Below are 17689 nucleotides of genomic sequence, written 5' to 3' on the forward strand. Positions count from 1 at the left end.
GGGGGCAAGAATATACAATAAGGAAGAGACAGTCTCCTCAGCTAGTGGTGCCGGGAATGCAGCTATCCAGGACAGCTGCATATAAATCAATGAAGGTAGAACAATCCCTCACACTAGACACAAAAATAAACTCAAAATGGCTTAAGGACTTAAATACAAGATGTGACACTGTAAAACTCCTAGGAGAGAACACAGACAAAACACTCTCTGACATAAATCACAGCAATGTTCTCATAGCTCAGTCTCCCAAGGCAATAGAAATAAAAGCAAAAATAAACAAATGAGATCTGATCAAACTTCAAATGTTTTTCATAGCAAAAGAAACCATAAACAAAACAAAAAGACAACCTACTGAGTGGGAGAAAATATTTTCAAATGATGCAACTGACAAGGGCTTAATTTTCAAAATACACAAACAGCTCATACAACTCAATAACAAACAAACAAAAAAAAGCCCAATGAAAAATGGGCAGAAGACCAAAATAGACATTTCTTTGAAGACGACATACAGATGGCCAATAGGCACATGAAAAAATGCTTAACATTATTAATTATTACAGAAATACAAATCAAAACTACAGTGAGGTACCACCTTACACTGGTCAGAATGGCCATCATCAAAAAGTCTACAAACAGCAAATGCTGGGGAGGCTGGGATTGGGGTCAGGGTGGGTGGCGGGTGCAGAGAAAAGGGAACCTTCCTACACTGCTGGTGAGAATGTCAACTGATGCAGCCCCTAGAAAACACACTATGGAGGTTCCTTAAAAAAATAAAAATAGACTTGCCATATTATCCAGTAATCCCACTCCTGGGCATTTATCTGGAGAAAACTCTAATTCAAGTAGATACAATGCACCCCTATGTTCATAGCAGCACTGTTTACAATAGCTAAGACATGGGAGTACCCTAAATGTCCACCGACAGATAAATGGATAAAGAAGATGTGGGGTGTGTGTGTATGGAATGGAATATTACTCAACCACAAAAAAAGGATGAAATAATGCCATTTGCAGCAACATGAATGGACCTAGAAATTATTGTACTACATAAAGTCAGAAAGAAAACAAAACATGCCATATGATAGCACTTATATATAGAATCTAAAATATGACACAAATGTACTTATTTATGAAACAGAAACAGACTCACAGACATAGAAAACAAACTTACATCTACCAAAGGGAAAAGGGTGTGGAACAGGGATACATTAGGAGTTTGGGATTAGCAGATTCTTGCTGTTGCTTAGTCACTTAGTCACTAAATCGAGTCCAACTCTGTCGCGACCCCATGGACTGCAGCCCACCAGGTTCCTTTGCCATGGGATTTCCCAGGCAAGCATACTGGAGTGGGTTGCCATTCCCTTCTCCAGGGGATCTTCCCCACCCAGGGACCGAACCCATGACTCCTGCATTAGCAGCTGAATTCTTTACCACTGAGCCAGCTGGGATACAAGCTACTACACATAAAATAGATGAATAACAGGGTCCCGCTGTACAGCACGGGGAACTATATTCAGTGTCCTATAATAAACCATAACAGAAAAGAGTATAAAAAAGAAAAAACTATATATATAGTTGTGTGTGTGTGTGTGTATAACTGAATCACTGCTGTACGGCAGAAACTAATCCAACACTGTCAGTCAAACATACTTCAATTTTTTAAAAAGCTACAAAGTTTTATATGATGATTGGATTTTAGATCTGTTTGGTTTGAGGTAGGGGAGCAGAGTGGAAAGAATAAAGCTAAAGAGGATTAAGTTACCAAAAAAATTAAAAACTTGGGACTAAATTGGTCTAATGTAGCCTTGAACCAATCTCTTTTCTTAATCTTAATTATGGCTAGGCCAAGTCTAACCATCTATAAATCATTTTATGACCTCCAAATCACAACCTAGAGAGAACACTCTAGACACTGGGTAACCCAGAAGGCAGCTTTTTCATTATTCAGTTATCTTATCATTTTGTTTTTCTCCAGAGAATAGAGTGGAATGTGTAAGGGGGAGGGGAGGACGCAGCAAGGGAGGAGGAGGAGGGGAGAGAGGGAGGGCCTGGGGAGTGATGTGTGTGTAAGAAGAAACGAATGACTATATTTTAATTGATTTAAGATTCTATTTAAATTTGTTCCAGTTCCTTGATATTTTGTCTATTGGGGATATATATAAATTGAGATCATACTAGATCATTCTAGATTTAATATTCTTGGTGTATTTCATGAGTGGATGATGCAAAGGCTACCTGAAAGCCCAGTTCCAATGCATACAACCCACGCCCACCCGCCACCAATACAGGTTCCAAGAAGACGTTATGCCTAAAATAAGGAAGGTAGAGAAAATCATCTGTCATTTTCTATGTGGGGAGACAACTGGTTCACTTCTGTTACACCTAGTAACTGCCTTCAGGAACAGAATCCTCTGTCAGCCCAGAAGGTGCATCTGATCAGGAACCTCACCGGCTTCTCTGCCCACACAACCCCCACCACCACCTATCTATGTATGTCCCAGTACTTTTGCCTTTGAATTCCTATTTCATGATTTTACCTTAATATCATGTTACCAACTATCATTGAACCCCTCTCCTCCAAAGATACACACAGAAAGCATTCTTGGTTATTATCAGCATATCATATAATAATGTGTTCAAAAATCATCCACAGAGATAAACTGAATATTTTTGAGTCCAGAAGTTAATACAGTTAAGCATTGGTTGCATAGTGGTGAGCAGAGCTGCCTTCCAGAAGTTATACAGTTAAAAGTTACTCAGGAAAATACCATTAAAACCTAGACTTTGGAACCAGGAGTCAACCAGTTTTAAAAGTTTCCATGCAAAAACTTGAACTAGACAGTAATGCTGTGTGCGACTTTTTTAAAACTCCCAACTCAACAGTAACCAAGACATTTCTTCCCACTTTGGTCCCGTGGCTTTCAAGTCCAGGAATGAGCCACTTAGGCCTGCAGCCCAGGGCTTAGGCACTTACATACAGAGGTACTTCGCTGCAGTTCAGCTCCATGGTTTCCGCATCTGCAATGAAAATAACAAACAAGAGAGTTATTGGAGGAGTCCCCGTGTGACCAACCAGTAGAGCTGTATCCTGCCTTTCAGTTAACATCATGGAGGGAAGAGATACCCACTAGATAGGAAAACTGCAGAGTCAAAACTAAGAACAAAGGAATAAGATGCTCTCTGTATAAAATAACTTCCCCCCTTTCTTCTTTCACATGAATATCTACAATAAGGAAAATCTATCACCCCCAACATTATCCCACTGACTGCTCCCAAACAGAAATTGTCAATATATTTCAGAAAGCCAAGAAAGGCCAACACAAGCATGTGGCAAGTTTTGCTTTAGTTAATCACTTAGGCCACTCTGAGGTCAGAATCCACTCCTGGCTGGACGGGGCAGGAAGCTATGGGTGACAAGACAGATCTCGGACCTGTTACTCAGGACCTGAAAGCTTTCTCCGGAGGGAGGCAGCCCACTGTCAGGCTAACCAGCCTCTCCACTAGCTATAGACACCCCATCTGCACCCAGAAACCAGCTAGCAGCTTAGACAAAAGGAGCATTATTTAAATGAGGTTCACTGAACACCTTCAATGGGCTCAGCATTGCACAAAGATGACCAGGAAACGATCCACTCCTCACAGAGCTCACAGCTGAACGGACACCTAAAGATGGGAAGAAAGTGAAGAGTGGGCTGCATGTGAACTCTGAGGAGGGCCGACAAGGAGACTCATGGCCCCCATCACCTCTCCTCTCTCCCCCCACCCACCTGCGTCCTCTGGGACACAGTTCTGCTCACCAGGCCAAGCCTGGCTCTGGTCCCCAGGCCACCACCAGCTGCAGTACTTTGGGGATGTCTCTTAAGAAGGCAGACACGGAGCACCTGAACTGTGATTTTGAGTACAGTAATCCCCAGAGGACACACGTGACCCAGAGGACAAATACAAAGATTTCTATTTTATTTCTTTATAAAATCATTTAGCTCACATTTTACTAATAGTTCATAAACATGCTGGCGCTGGCCACCTTCCTGGGTCACAAGTTACCTTCCATGACTCATCTGGAGAGAAGACAGAGGGCATCACAAGGCCGAGGGGTTGAGAGCTGGGCCCCGCCTTGGTCCTCGTTTTCAACACTTTGGGCCCCGTGGCAGTTCATGTGGACACACTTAAATGGGCTTACAGGCTATCGTTAACAATTTTTAATGAAACTAACCTCATAAATTGGATGAATGGTTTAAGGAGTCCAGAAGAAAGTTCAAATTAAAAATAAAAATAACCACAAAAATAATAAAACTGAGATTCCCAATCCCAAAAGGAATTGTTCATCAGCTACACTATAAAATAAAAATAATGACCAACCTGAGAGCATTGACAAGTACATGCCCCCAAGATTCAAAATGATCAAGAAGGCATTTAAAATATGAATGTAGGACCTCCCTGGTGGTACGGTGGATGGGAATTCGCCTGACAGCGCAGGGAGGGGTTGATCCCTGGGCCAAGAAGATTCCACATGCTGAGCAGCAACTAAGACCCTGTGCCACAACTGCTGAGCCTGTGCTCTAGGGTCCAAGGGCCACAACTACTGAAGCCCGTGTGACTAGAGCTGTGCTCCACAAGAGAAACCACCATAATGAGAAGCTCGCACAACGCAACTAGAGAAAGCCCACAGTCAGCAACAAAGACCCAGTGCAACCAAAAATAAATAAATAAAATTTAAAACATGCAGGGCTTCCCTGGGAGGCTCAGCTGGTAAAGAATACGCCTGCACTGTGGGAGACCTGGGTTCGGTCCCTGGGTTGGGAAGATCCCCTGGAGAAGGGAAAGGCTACCCACTCCAGTATTCTGGTCTACAGAATTCCATGTACCATATAGTCCATGGGATCACAAAGAGTCGGACACGACTGAGCGACTTTCACTTTCAAATGAACGTATATCCACAGCACATGTACCATGACTCTCACACTAAATGTATGCTGTGTCTCAAAATACTAGTCTTCTTTCACCTGTTAACAGTCATGCCATACACAATTCCAATCTTTTATAAAACTTTACTGAACTTGATAATAAAATCAGAAGATTCTTTGAAGATTTCTACTTAATAGTAAAAGAAATGAATGCACTCTATGGTAAGCACAGTGCTAAGAAAAAATGGCTGAAACACAGAGTCAAAAAACACAAAGTTAAAAACTAAAGCACATTCCTTTAGGAGCGAAACTTTTAAAATGAAATGTTCTAAGAAACCCATTAGGACAAATTAAGCTGTGTGGAAGACTTGCCATAGAGTTAGAGAAAAGTACAGATGGTATTAGATTTTGTCTGATAAAATACATTTAAAAAGTCACTTTGGGTGAGAATATGAAGATTTTCTGAAGAGTGAATTACTGCTTCAGTAAATAATGTTCAAAATACCACCCTGATGGGGCAACTTCTCAGATAGGAAGTTTAAAAAGCACAAATGCAAAATCCATTCACTGTGTCATTCACGGGTGAGATATCGTAACAAAGAACCTGAAGCCAAAAGCACAGTTTGCCAGGATGTCAGTGTGGTTAATTTTATAGAAATAAGACCTTTAAACATGGTCAAATCTTTACAGCCGCTGCTGCAACAAGACGGGAAATGACCATAAAAATCTTTACCACATTAAAGGGTGTTGGTTATATCGCAACAAAGTACTTTAAAAAGTTGCCAACCATGTACCACCTAATCTTCTAACAAAAATAGAAGTGTTCCAAACTTTTGCTGGGTTTTCTAAGATTAAAACTGGCTGTTTACAAAAGATTTTTCTTAAAATATTTTTCAAATAAATATCCTATCCCTTCTAGAAAGGGGTGATATTTAATAAGTGAAAAAGAAAAGGCATCTCAAAAGAAACAGGTTATAGACAGTATACACCATCGTAAAAACATGCTGAAAAAGTATTTGTATGTTTTTATTTTGTGATTTTGATGCAAAAATTATTTAAAGTTTGCCATCTACTAAAGCCCTCATACACACATGCTTTAAATTTTGGGGAAAGGCTTTCTAATATACTTTTTTAACCTTGCCAAATGTTTCATGGGTTTTTTTTCCTTTTTAATGCAAAAACTTCTGATTAATTTGCAGGAAGAATGATTAACATCAGGAAAAATGGGAATTTACTAGCTACATTTAAACAAACTCTTATATAATTGTTGGATGGGATTAAAATATAAATCCCTTTATTTATAAGTACACCCAGCACTCACTTCTTCAATTAGAGTCTTTTTTACCATAGTATGGTATCCTTTCCAGCTATGACACTTCAAAACCAATTTCAAAATAAACAGTACTTGGAACCAGACATTCAAGCCAAAGTACTACACAGCATTAAAATTACTAAGCATAGATTTTCAAAACAGTGGCACATTATCACTATATTACTCTGCCATGTATTACATGTCAATGCTTTTAGTGAGAACAAAAGGGGCTATTAAAATTTTTTTTTTACTACAATGTTTAACCTTTACAGCTTTTTAGATTTGAGGTATGTTTTAGAATATACACTGTTACAGTAGTTATTGTCGTTCGGTCACTAAGTCATGTCTGAGTCTTTGCAACCCATGGACTGCAGCACGCCAGGCTCCCCTGTCCTTCACTATCTCCCGGAGTTTGCTCAAATTCATGTCCGTGCCACAGTAGCATGTTTTATTAATAAGTACATTAAGTACGGGATACATGCTAACATTTCATACTTAAGGGTACAGGACAACATTTTGAAGCTCTGCTCTATAAAGTAAGCAAGCCTTCCCCACAATGGTTAGGCTGCTTTTCCCAAGTCTTCCTCCTCCGGGTTCAGTAGATTAAGGCATGACCTGTGGAGTGCAGGGCGCTCACCAGAGCCTCTAGAGTTGTGTGTTTATCCAGTGAAAAGGCCCAAGTGGGCTGAAGTGCAGTCCAGAATCCAACCTGGCACAGCTCTGTGAAGGATCCAGGGTCTGCAGTCAGTACAAGGCCCACTTCATCAAACGCCTGCCTCAACTTCGGACTGTAATTATCTCAGACGAAAAGTAAAACATCAAGGGCTAAACAACATATTTACATTTCACCTGATATTTAACAACTCATATTTTATTATTTCTGTTTACCTTTTGCCTGTTTTCAGTGAAGACAGTTAAGAACCATTTTGAGCAGCAGTTTTCTTGTTTTCCAGAGAAACTATATTTCACTGCTTGAAAAAATAAACTAAAACCAAAACCCCCACAGTTCTCAGCCTCAATTCCAACACTTATAAAACCTCTATCAGGATCACCTACTTAAGCTGTAAATAAAAAAGTTCAAAGCAAATATATCCTCAAATAAAACTTCAAACCAAATCAGATATTAAAAACTATATCCTCACTTTTCTGAAATTAATTCCTCTGTTATAGCTAAAAGCAGTAACCTCTGTGTTCACTTGCAGAGCTGCATGGTGTAATGAGGCCACACCTCCTTTTACATCAAGTTTAATGATAAAAAATTTGTATTTGCTAAACAAGTCACAATTGCCTAAGTTCTTCACATGCTGTAGCTTTGCACAATGCAAGAGAAGTGTCATGCGCCGCGCTTCATTTTCTAACGCTTGAGTTCTCCACCTGCGATTTCAAAAATTGAGACTCAAGTACTTTTATATCGTACTGCACTTTTTTTTTTAATATTTGAGAAACTGAAGAGCCAATACAGTTCTAGTCTTGCTGGCAGACACCATGGACTAATTTGGGGTCTCAGTAGAGAGCCGCAACTTTTACTTTTACTCCCAAAAGAGAAAACAATCTTGTGAAAAGATCATCAAGATACAAAAAATTCAATATTTTAGATATTTTTTGAAAAATATATACTATTCCAATATCTTTGATTGCTAGTTAACTCTAAAGAAAAATATTAGACTGTTTTCAACAGGTGAAAAGAGTATTTTAATGTTTAAAAATAACATTTAACTACTACAGAAAAAAATCAATTCTTTGAAGTTCTGGGTTTCCCAAGTTTTTGCATCTAAATGAAATATTCTAAGACTGAGTCAATATAAAACCATGGCTAATTTTGTCTTCAACATGCTAAAAACTGGTGTGTATGCCTCTCACACAACCTATTAACAGACAAAGATCAAATATTTATCAATACTATAAACAACTACATTTAGAAGGATAATGGTACGTGAAGTACTGCATTAAGTATTTTACCAACATCATCTTAGAGAATCCTCATGGCTGCTGTTGTTCAATCGCTAAGTCATGTCCGACTCTTTGTGACCCCGTGGACTGCGGTACTCCAGGCTTCCCTGTTCTTCGCTAATTCCTGGAGTTTGCTCAAACTCATGTCCACTGATTCAGTAGCATTGAGAAAATGCTACTTAGTTACCTAAACCTTCATTTACAAGTCCCTCCAGTTACAATGTTAACTGCAAAGCAAGTTACCTAAACAAAAATATTTAAATGAACAGACCACTTACAGAATTACAAGCAACAGCCTCCCGTGTTCATTCTTCCCCCCACCAGCATCTACCCTCTAGCAATTTTATCCTATACACCAAAACTTCTTCTATAGCTGTATGCTTTGGAAAGCAAATAATGCTGAAAATAATCCTGGAAATCTTTTTTTAAGCATGAAATAAGGTTAAATAAAATTGAGAAGAGAGTTTGAGTACTGGAGAACTTCAAGTCACATACAAAACTATCAATGAGAACGTGACAGAGATCCATCAACAAGTAAAAAGAAATAATCATAATAAGATAAAAGCTTAAAGACAGTAATTTCAACAGTAAAGGAATACAAGTACCTTCTTCCCACCTAGGAGAAAATAGAAGACAATCTTGGGTGTTTCTAACAAAAATGACCCTCATAATAATGCTTTGCAATCAAATAAGACAACACCAATGTCCGACTGTATAAGTTGTGCCAAAAAAAAAAGTCACAACCTCCTTCAATTAATCTCTCACACACACATGATTCACCTTATGTTCCTTCTAAGAGTCAACAGAGCTGAAAACTAACTGTGTAATAGGTCACCCTGAACAAGGCTAGGCTGGTATTTAAGCAGCCACTCCAGAACGGTAAGCTCTAGCCATGATGCTCTGCTGCCTTTCAGCCAAAGGAATAAAATATAAATTTTATAAATATTTTCAGAATTTCATTTTCAAAAACTAGAACCCCAGGCAAATCTCTTCTCCACCACTGTTACCTCTGAATTGTGGTCCCCATTTTAAGGAGCTTCACTTTAAAGGGCCTTCCTGATACCTGCCCTCTTCAGCTAGAAGGGCCTCCCGCACCCCTGTCTCCACTTCACACGGGCAAAGAAAAGCTCAGCAAAGTTGTGCCACGTGACTGAGAATGAAGCCAAGAGGCTAACTGTGGCCAAGGCATGTGGATCCAGCCTGTCTGACCCCAGAGCCCATGCTCTCCTTGGCCTCAGCACAGTCCTTTTGTAACATTACTACAATCTGAAAGACAGAAATTCATTTGGCTAAAAAGCTGTAAGAACCTCAAAGCAAGGAATATAGGCTCAGAAACAGACTGTGTTTGAACACCAGTTCTACCCTATTCTGTGTGACTCTGGGCCTGTTACTTACCTCCCTTCCCTAGGCCATGTGTCAAGTAGAAACAGTAACAGTACCTACCTCTTAAGACTGTTGGGATGATCAAGAGATTTGATAGAGTAAAAAGAGAAAACACTTAATGGGCACGCAATAAATCCTAGCTGTAACTATCATTTATCATCATTGCATATTACAATGCATACATGCTCAGTCGTGTCCAACTCTCTGCGACCCCATGGACAGTAGCCCGCCAGGTTTCTCTGCCCATGGGATTCCCCAGGCAAGAATAGTGGGGTAGGGTTGCCATTTCCTTCTCCACGGGATCTTCCCGACTCAGGGATCAAACTGGTGTCTCTCCCATCTCCTGCAGAGGCAGGGGGATTCTTCACCACTAGTGCCGCCTGGGAAGTCCAGTCATTGCATGTGAAGCATACACAAAGGCTTTTTTAAGCATTTGAATCTTTATTTCAAATAAAATCATTCAGAACCTCTACATATTAGACTGATCAAAATGATTTGGCAGTAATTGGGGTGAAAGGGTAAGAACGAGGTCTATTCAGCTCAGCCTCATTCTGGCGGCCTCGAAGAATTCCCAGGTATCAGGAATTCTGAAGAGCCCTGTACCACATCACTATAATACTGTCAACCTCCACAGGATTTTTCATTAATTTTTTTATTTGGCTGCGTTGGGTCTTGGTTACAGGATGTGTGATCTTTAGTTGTGGCACGTGGGATCTTTCACCGAGGTGCACGCACACTCCAGCTGTGGTGTGTGGGCTCAGCAGTTGTGGCATGCAGGCTCCAGGGTACATGGGCTTCGTTGCTCTGCGCCATGTGGGATCTTAGTTCCCCAACCAGGAATGAACCTATGTCCCCCTGCACTGCAAGGCAGATTCTTTACCACTGGACCACCAGGGAAGTCCTAATTCCACAGAATTTTATCTGATTTTACAGAACCAAATATTCCCCCTCCACTTTGAAACTTCAAAGAGCAGAGAGCAATTACTATTGGGGTAATTCTATTGCTACCTTAGTTTGAAACCTGTGGCACTGGAGACGGAAATCTTGATTCACTGCTCCTTCAGTGAACCTTGGAGTGTAGAATTTTAATTGTATTTCACAACTGTTATACTAACAGGAGGAGAGAAGATCAGTTAAACTGGAGGTAAGTCTAAGTAAAAACCTTCCATGCCAACACAATGGATGGGCAGGAAAAAAGCATTTTAGAATAAACCTACTGCTGAATACACAGCAGTGTCTACAGACCTGCTTCAGACTCGAGTTATCTACCTGATTTGTGCAGGTCTAAGCAGCTTTATGTGAAAGAATAGAATTACTTGGTGAACTCAGTCTGGGGAAATGTCTGAAGATTAGAAAGCAGGCAACACAATAACCATTCAAAAGGATCTCATTAATTCCAACGACTGGGGGTGGGGAGGAAGAAGGGGAGCCAGTCAGTCTGAAATGGGACAGCCTAAATTAGAGGACGTTTGTAAAGTACAAAGAGGAGCAGGAGCTAGCTGCTAGCAAAATGTTCCGCCAAACCAGTCACACTTGCTTGTATTTCACAGGATGTATCTGCACACAGAGTGATTAAGCCCTCAAAAAGCTTTTTTATACATCAATGGAACATTCCCTTTACTGGCTCACTTTTGCTATTAATCTGTTCAGTGTATCCTTCATAGTCAATGCAAAGCTCAATCACTCAAGCATCGCGGGCAAGTTCCATCTCATCAGGGCATCAATGTCCTTATTAGCAACACAGCTCTAAAGCTCCTCTCTCATGTCAAAGTCAATTCACTGCACAACACTATGCAGGCTGTCATGGGAGGGATAATAAAATACATAAAGTATATATATATATATATATATATAAAAAATACTGTCCCTAGCATGGATGAGCTTACAACCTGGCCAGGATAAGATCTATAGCCATGAAAAGTTAAGGGTAAAGGAGTAACACCCCTGAGCTGGCAGAACACGATAGTATAGGACGAGCATGAAGCGATAAATGAGTTACATACACAGAACGAGAGAAAGGAGGATTCAGCATGAAGACAGACCTGGATACATGATATTTTTATGAAACACTGAGGAGTTAGATAAATTAGAGTAACAGGTCTAGAAACCAGAGGGAGTAAAGGTCACTGGCCTCTTATGTTAACACACAATTCATCCCCAAAACAACACATACTTAATCTGCAACAAGGACTTCCCTGGTGGTCCAGTGGTTAAGAACATGCCTGCCAGTGCAAGGGACGTGGGTTCAATTCCTGGTCCAGCAAGATTCAACGTGCTGCAGGGCAACTGAGCCCACATGCCCTAGAGCCCGCGCTCTGCAACAAAAGAAGCCACGGTCATGAGAAGCCTGCATCTCTGCAACTAGAGGGTAGCCCCACTCACCACAACTAGAGAAAAGCCCACGCAGCAACAGCAGACCCAGCACAGCCAAAATTTTAAATAAATAAATAAAAATCTGCAACAAAAGTGAACAACAGACTTCCAAGGGGCGAGACTCCTTTGCCAAAGACCTAACAACATTCCTAATTTCATGTTTGCTTTGAGTCAGAATGTAAACAAAATACACTCCAGTTTTTCCGACAATGAGCTTTTTACTTTTCCATCTTAATGGAATGCATGATCAAGTTTAATACAACTAACTGATGCTGACAGTTCTCTGCTTGGGCACAGATAATGATCATATCAAATTTATCAACCCTTGCTTCACCACCAGCATCTCATTTCTATTTTCTTATTGTGCACTCATCTTTATAAAACAAGGAAATGGAGCAAGAAAAATAAGTCACGTACTGTAAAGAGCCATGCTACTAAAACTGACCTGGCAGGTGTGAAATGCCCACAAGTTCACTCATTTGCTGATGCCTTAAAGCTCAAATTCAATACAAGAAAGACTGTTTTCTTGGCAGAGCTGTTCAGCCCAAGAAGTTTAAAGCAGCAATCTGGCAATGTATCCCAGAGTAGTCAAGAAAAATATTGCTGAGAAAGAGGCATTTGAGTTAGGTCCTCAACAGAATAAAGCCTGGCTAATATAGCTTTCTCTTATTTTGTAAAGTATAGAGTTTCTCCACTTTTTACTTCAACAAAAGAAAAATAACTCTCCCCAGAGTCTTCTGCAGGATTACTGCAAATTAAGTGGATTCATATGACTTATAGTTCATTGATGAACTTTATAGAGTCTGTGAACACCAAAAATTTAGGTATGAAATTTTGTGTGATGTGCATTTTTCTGACAAGAGTTTATAGCTTTCAGATTCTCAAGGGACTACTGGACATTAAAGACTAAGACCTCTTTTTTTTCCATCATGCTAGACATCAAAATTAAAAAGTGTTCCTCTGTGAAAGCCCAAGTGAGGGAGATCAAAAGGCATGCTGCAGACTGGGAGAAAATACCCAACAAAGGACTAGGATCTAGAATATATTAAGAACGCTCAAACAATCCAGTTGGAAAATGGACGAAAGACATGGACGTTTCACCAAGAGGATATTTGCATGGCAAATAAGGTCATGGGAAGACGTTCAACATCATTAACCACTTTAGAGATGCAAATTAAAACCACCATGGATATTAACTGGATTTACTGTGGTGATCAATTCACAATACAATCAGTCTCCCATATCCGCAGATGTGGAACCTGAAGATACAAAGGGCTGACTGCACTACACCATTTCATGCAAGGGACTCGAACATCCACAGATCTGAGTGTCCACCAGTGGGCCTGGAACCAGTCCTCCACGAATACCAAGGGATACCTGTATATACATATAAGGAATGATTGTGTTTTATACCTGAGACAAATACTATGTTCTAGGTCAATTAATTCAAAAAGAGAACTTTGGTTCATGTATTGGAATGCTACACAGCTGTTATATCTACTATAGAAAGAAATACTTAATGCCTTGGAAAGATGTTCATTCCAAGTTAAATTTAAAATGAAAGTTATTTAAAACATATAGTGTAATCCCATTTTTGCAAATAATATATGTACACAATATGTATACAAAAGACATGAGAAGGCTATAAATGTGAAAAAAAATCAAAAACCACACACACATAATGAAATATCAATATAGCATTCAAATGGCTATAACAAAACACAGTGCATAACCAAATCTTGGAAAGGATGTAGAGATACTAATCACTTACACATTGCTGGTAAGAGTGCAAAATAATATAGCCATTCTGGAAAACAGTTGGGCAGTCTCTTAAAAACTAAATACACGTTGCCACCAGTAATTCCACTAATGGGTATTTCCTCCACCCCCAGAGAAATAGAACTTTATGTTCACAGAAAAACCTGTATGGAGCAGCATTGGTAATAGCCTTATCTATAACAGCCAAAAACTAGAATCAGCCCAGATGTCTTCAACAGTTGAACGTTGAAGACAGCACAGTCTGCTGTCTGTATGCACACTTATGTGTGTACATGCCTAAGAAAGCAATATATACTACTCAGAAATTAAAAGGAACTGACTATTTACACGCCATGGATCAATCTTTAGGAAATTATGCTGATCGATAGGAGCCGATCCCAAAAGGTCACAGACCATAATCCCACATATATAATAACATTTTTAAATGAGAAAAATTAATGGACAACAGATTAGTAGTGGCCAGAGGCAGAATACAGTATTGGGAGGGGTAAGGAGGGAAGGTGGTCATGATTATAAAAGGGTTCAGAACCATTCAGTATCTTGTCTGTGGCGGTGAATGCGTGAACTTACACAGGTGATAAAAAAGGATGCTGAAATTTAAGATCACAGAGACTAGTAAATATAAGTAAAACTGGGAAACCTGAATAAGATGAGTACATTGTATCATTGTCAATATCAACTGATCTTAGTAGTAGCAGCAGTTAGACGCTCCACTCTTTGCAACCCCACAGACTGTAGCTCACCAGGCTGCTCTGTCCATGGGATTTTCCAGGCAAGAATACTGGAGTGGATTACCATCTCCTTCTCCAGAGGATCTTCCCAAGTCAGGGATTGAACCCGGGTCTCCTGCATTGCAGGCAGATTCATTACCATTTGAGCTGTAGGGCAATTGAGCTTATTATAGTTTTATAAAATATTACCATTGGGCAGAGAGTATAAAGGTTTTCTACAGTGTTTCTAGGGCACTCAGCAGTAAAGAATCTGCCTGCAATGCAGGAGACGTGGGTTAGATTCCTGACTGAGGAAGATCCCCTCAAGAAGGAAATGGCAACCCACTCCAATATTCTTGCCTGGGAAATCCCATGGACAGAAGAGTCTGGTGGGCTACAGTCCATGGAGTTGCAAAGAGTCGCACACAACTTAGCAACCAACCAACAACTAATAGTATTTCTTATAACTGAATGCGACTGTACAATTAGCTCAATAAAACTGTCAATTTGAAAAGTCATGTTAGAACTTATGTATCCTAATCGATTTTCTCTTTTGCAGTGGCTACCATAGGTGGTCCACAGCCCCTCACCTCTCACCGTCATTTTCCAATGATATTGCTACTGCTTAAAATATTTTTAGGATTCTTTCTCAACCTGTGACATGTTTTGATTATTCTGTGTGACAGCTTTAAGAATAAATTTCAAATTTTAAAATGTCAAAAGAAATTCAGAACTATGTTAGAGAAGAAACAAAGTGAACAAAGAAGTGAACAAAGTAGGAAATACTATTTATGAGCAAGAAACAAAGTAACTAAGTCATGAAAGTGGTTCTCTTTTGTGGAGTCACGGGCTTAGTTTAAGCTTGTGAGATCCAAGATTAAAAAACCACATACTTCTGATTGAAAATCCCTTCTAGAGGCAATGTGAAGCCAAAGAAGTATTTGAAGTGAGGTAGTAACTTACCTAAGGTCGTCTTGTCACAAGGTTGACCCAAAGACTGCTAAACAGACTATAGAGACAAAAGAAAGTAGCTGGGGGAATAGGCGCATGGAAAATTCTCCTGATAACTTAGGAGCATGGCCACTGAGATGTTAACAAATCCAACCACAGGTGGAAGGCCCCACCTCCCCCATGGCTTTCATCTGCATTTCAGACAGCAAACTGTGGCTTTACACCACCCCCATCCACCTCCCCATTCCCAACTAGGTTTTATACGGTCTCTGCAGGAACATAAAGGTACTCTCCACCTACTAACCACAAAAATTACATTCTTAAACCAGAATAGCTAGATTACTGCACCCAATTCTAAACTATAAGACTAGTGGACAAATGAGTAAAGCCTGGAAAAATTCTCAAATGATGCTTTCACATTTAGAAATATGACCTTAATGATTAAAAGCAATGAAGCTTAACCTCAGAGAAACAGCTAGTTTCTAAATGTTTCATTTAGTTTAGCACATTTACTCCAAACTTCCTATATATGCTTAGTACTCATAAAAAAAAAAAAAAGTATAAATGTCTCCCTTCAAATGTCTATCAAATCTATTTGAAAAGAAAGGGTATACTGATATGAAACAGGCAAATAAGCTAGAGGAACAGGTAACTATATACCAAGGAAAACACAACCATTCACTTTCTCTATAAGTACTGTTAGGTAGTTAGAATAGGGAAAGTGAAGTTGCTCAGTTGTGTCCGACTCGTTGCAACCCCATGGACAGAGGAGCCTGGTAGGGATTTTCCAGGCAAGAATACTGGAGTGGGCTGCCATTTACTTCTCCAGGGGATCTTCCCAACCCAGGGATCGAACCCAGGTCTCCTGCATTGCATGCAGACGCTTTACCGTCTGAGCCACCAGGGAAAAGGAGTTCAAAATGGTGGTGGCTAAAAGATAAGGAAGAGAAAAGCCCACGAAAATAGAACAAAGGAAGGCCCGAGGACCGGAGTGAGGACCTCAGGTAGAACAAACAGCACTCCTGGCTAACCCAATTTACACAGGGCAGGGCCAGGGGAGGGAAACATATAAAAAAAGGAGCCAAAGGGCTGGGGCTCTCTCTCTCTCCTCCCCCCCCACCCACACATGCTGGGGCGCTCTTCTCTTCGCGTCTTTGGGTCCACACGCCCTCACACATCAGGGATGGATTTTCCTGTTATTATCTAAATAAAATAGAGCTGTAACATGGAGCTGTAACACTGATTTGTCTAAGAGCTATAACACGGTCTAAGACCCGAGAGCTGTGACACGCCAAGGGCTTTAATGTCCGTCACTCCAAATCTTTGTTGTGACGAGACAGAATCGAGGAGCATACACTCGCCTGACAATACTTTTATTGAGTGTCTATTATATCCTAGGTACTGGGGATGGAGGGATGAGTTCTTCCTAGGGAAACTGCCAGCCCAGCGAGAAAACGGAAAACAATGAGAATATAAAATGTGTGGGATTCTGCGAATCCAGGGAGATAGAAATGCTCAAATCACTCAGCAGCTGAGGTATCAGGCATGGTTCCCCAAGGAGATGAGGCCTAAGCTAAGTCTTAAAGAATACATACAACTGCTTGCTACTAAGGGCATTCCTACTTAGAAAAGCATTTGGAAATGAGGGCAGAGCATGTCTGGTTCTTATGTGACTGAGTTCGTGGGGCAGGGGAGGAGCAGAAGAGGGAAGGGAACTGCTTCTGGCATTCAGCATCGGAACCGTGCATGCTGAGCATTCAATAATACTGGACTGATTGTGCTCAAAGAACTGTCCCACCCAAATGCCAATAGCGACCCTTGTTGAAAATCAGTGACGTTCACCAGGTAGACGGTGAAATGGGAGGACATTTCAAGTAGAAGAAATAGGAGTAACTACACAGAAGCATTCAAGAAAGGGTTATTCATGGAGCTACAAACACCTCCAGGACTACTGGAAGTATGCATAGGGCAGTGGTGGGAGAGAAAGATGGAAAATTTTTTCAGGCCCCAATGTTACATCATACTAAGTAACATGAACTTAAAGCCAATTACTGGCTTTAGGCAACAGAGGCAAGCAACCCAAATTGCGTGTTAGAGAGATCTCTGTGACGCAGGGCTAAGATGAACTGAAAAGAGAGAGACCAAAGTCAAGGAAGTCAAGCAAGAGACCATTGCTATTGTTCAGGTGAAAGACAGTGAGAGCCTGATTCAAAGCAATGTTTTAGGGAGGACAAAGAAATGTGAGAGATTAAAGAACAAAATGAAAAGGCCTTGGTGCTTAACTAGATGTAGGGCATAAGGACCAGGAGGAATGAATCTATGGGAAC

General features: G+C 40.4%; 1 protein-coding gene across 5 annotated transcripts in view; it reads right to left on the bottom strand.

Annotated features, from left to right (window-relative positions):
• ARHGEF28 (Rho guanine nucleotide exchange factor (GEF) 28) overlaps nt 1-17689 on the bottom strand; it is a 325034-nt gene that overhangs the window by 274168 nt on the left and 33177 nt on the right. For 2 of the 5 annotated variants that reach the window (XM_010853542.1, XM_010853538.1), the window contains exons 1-2: nt 8772-8894; nt 2975-3018 (exon numbers count right to left, since the gene is read on the bottom strand). In XM_010853542.1, coding sequence (XP_010851844.1) covers nt 2975-3018; nt 8772-8835 — 108 coding nt within the window. In that variant the 5' untranslated portion in view covers nt 8836-8894. Of the gene's footprint in view, nt 1-2974; nt 3019-8771; nt 8895-9173; nt 9254-17689 lie in introns of those variants that run through there. The other 3 variants (XM_010853539.1, XM_010853541.1, XM_010853540.1) reach the window with 2 other exon arrangements.

Source organism: Bison bison, unplaced genomic scaffold (genome assembly GCF_000754665.1).
Source record: "Bison bison bison isolate TAMUID 2011002044 unplaced genomic scaffold, Bison_UMD1.0 scf7180017864329, whole genome shotgun sequence".
Lineage (NCBI taxonomy): Eukaryota > Metazoa > Chordata > Mammalia > Artiodactyla > Bovidae > Bison > Bison bison.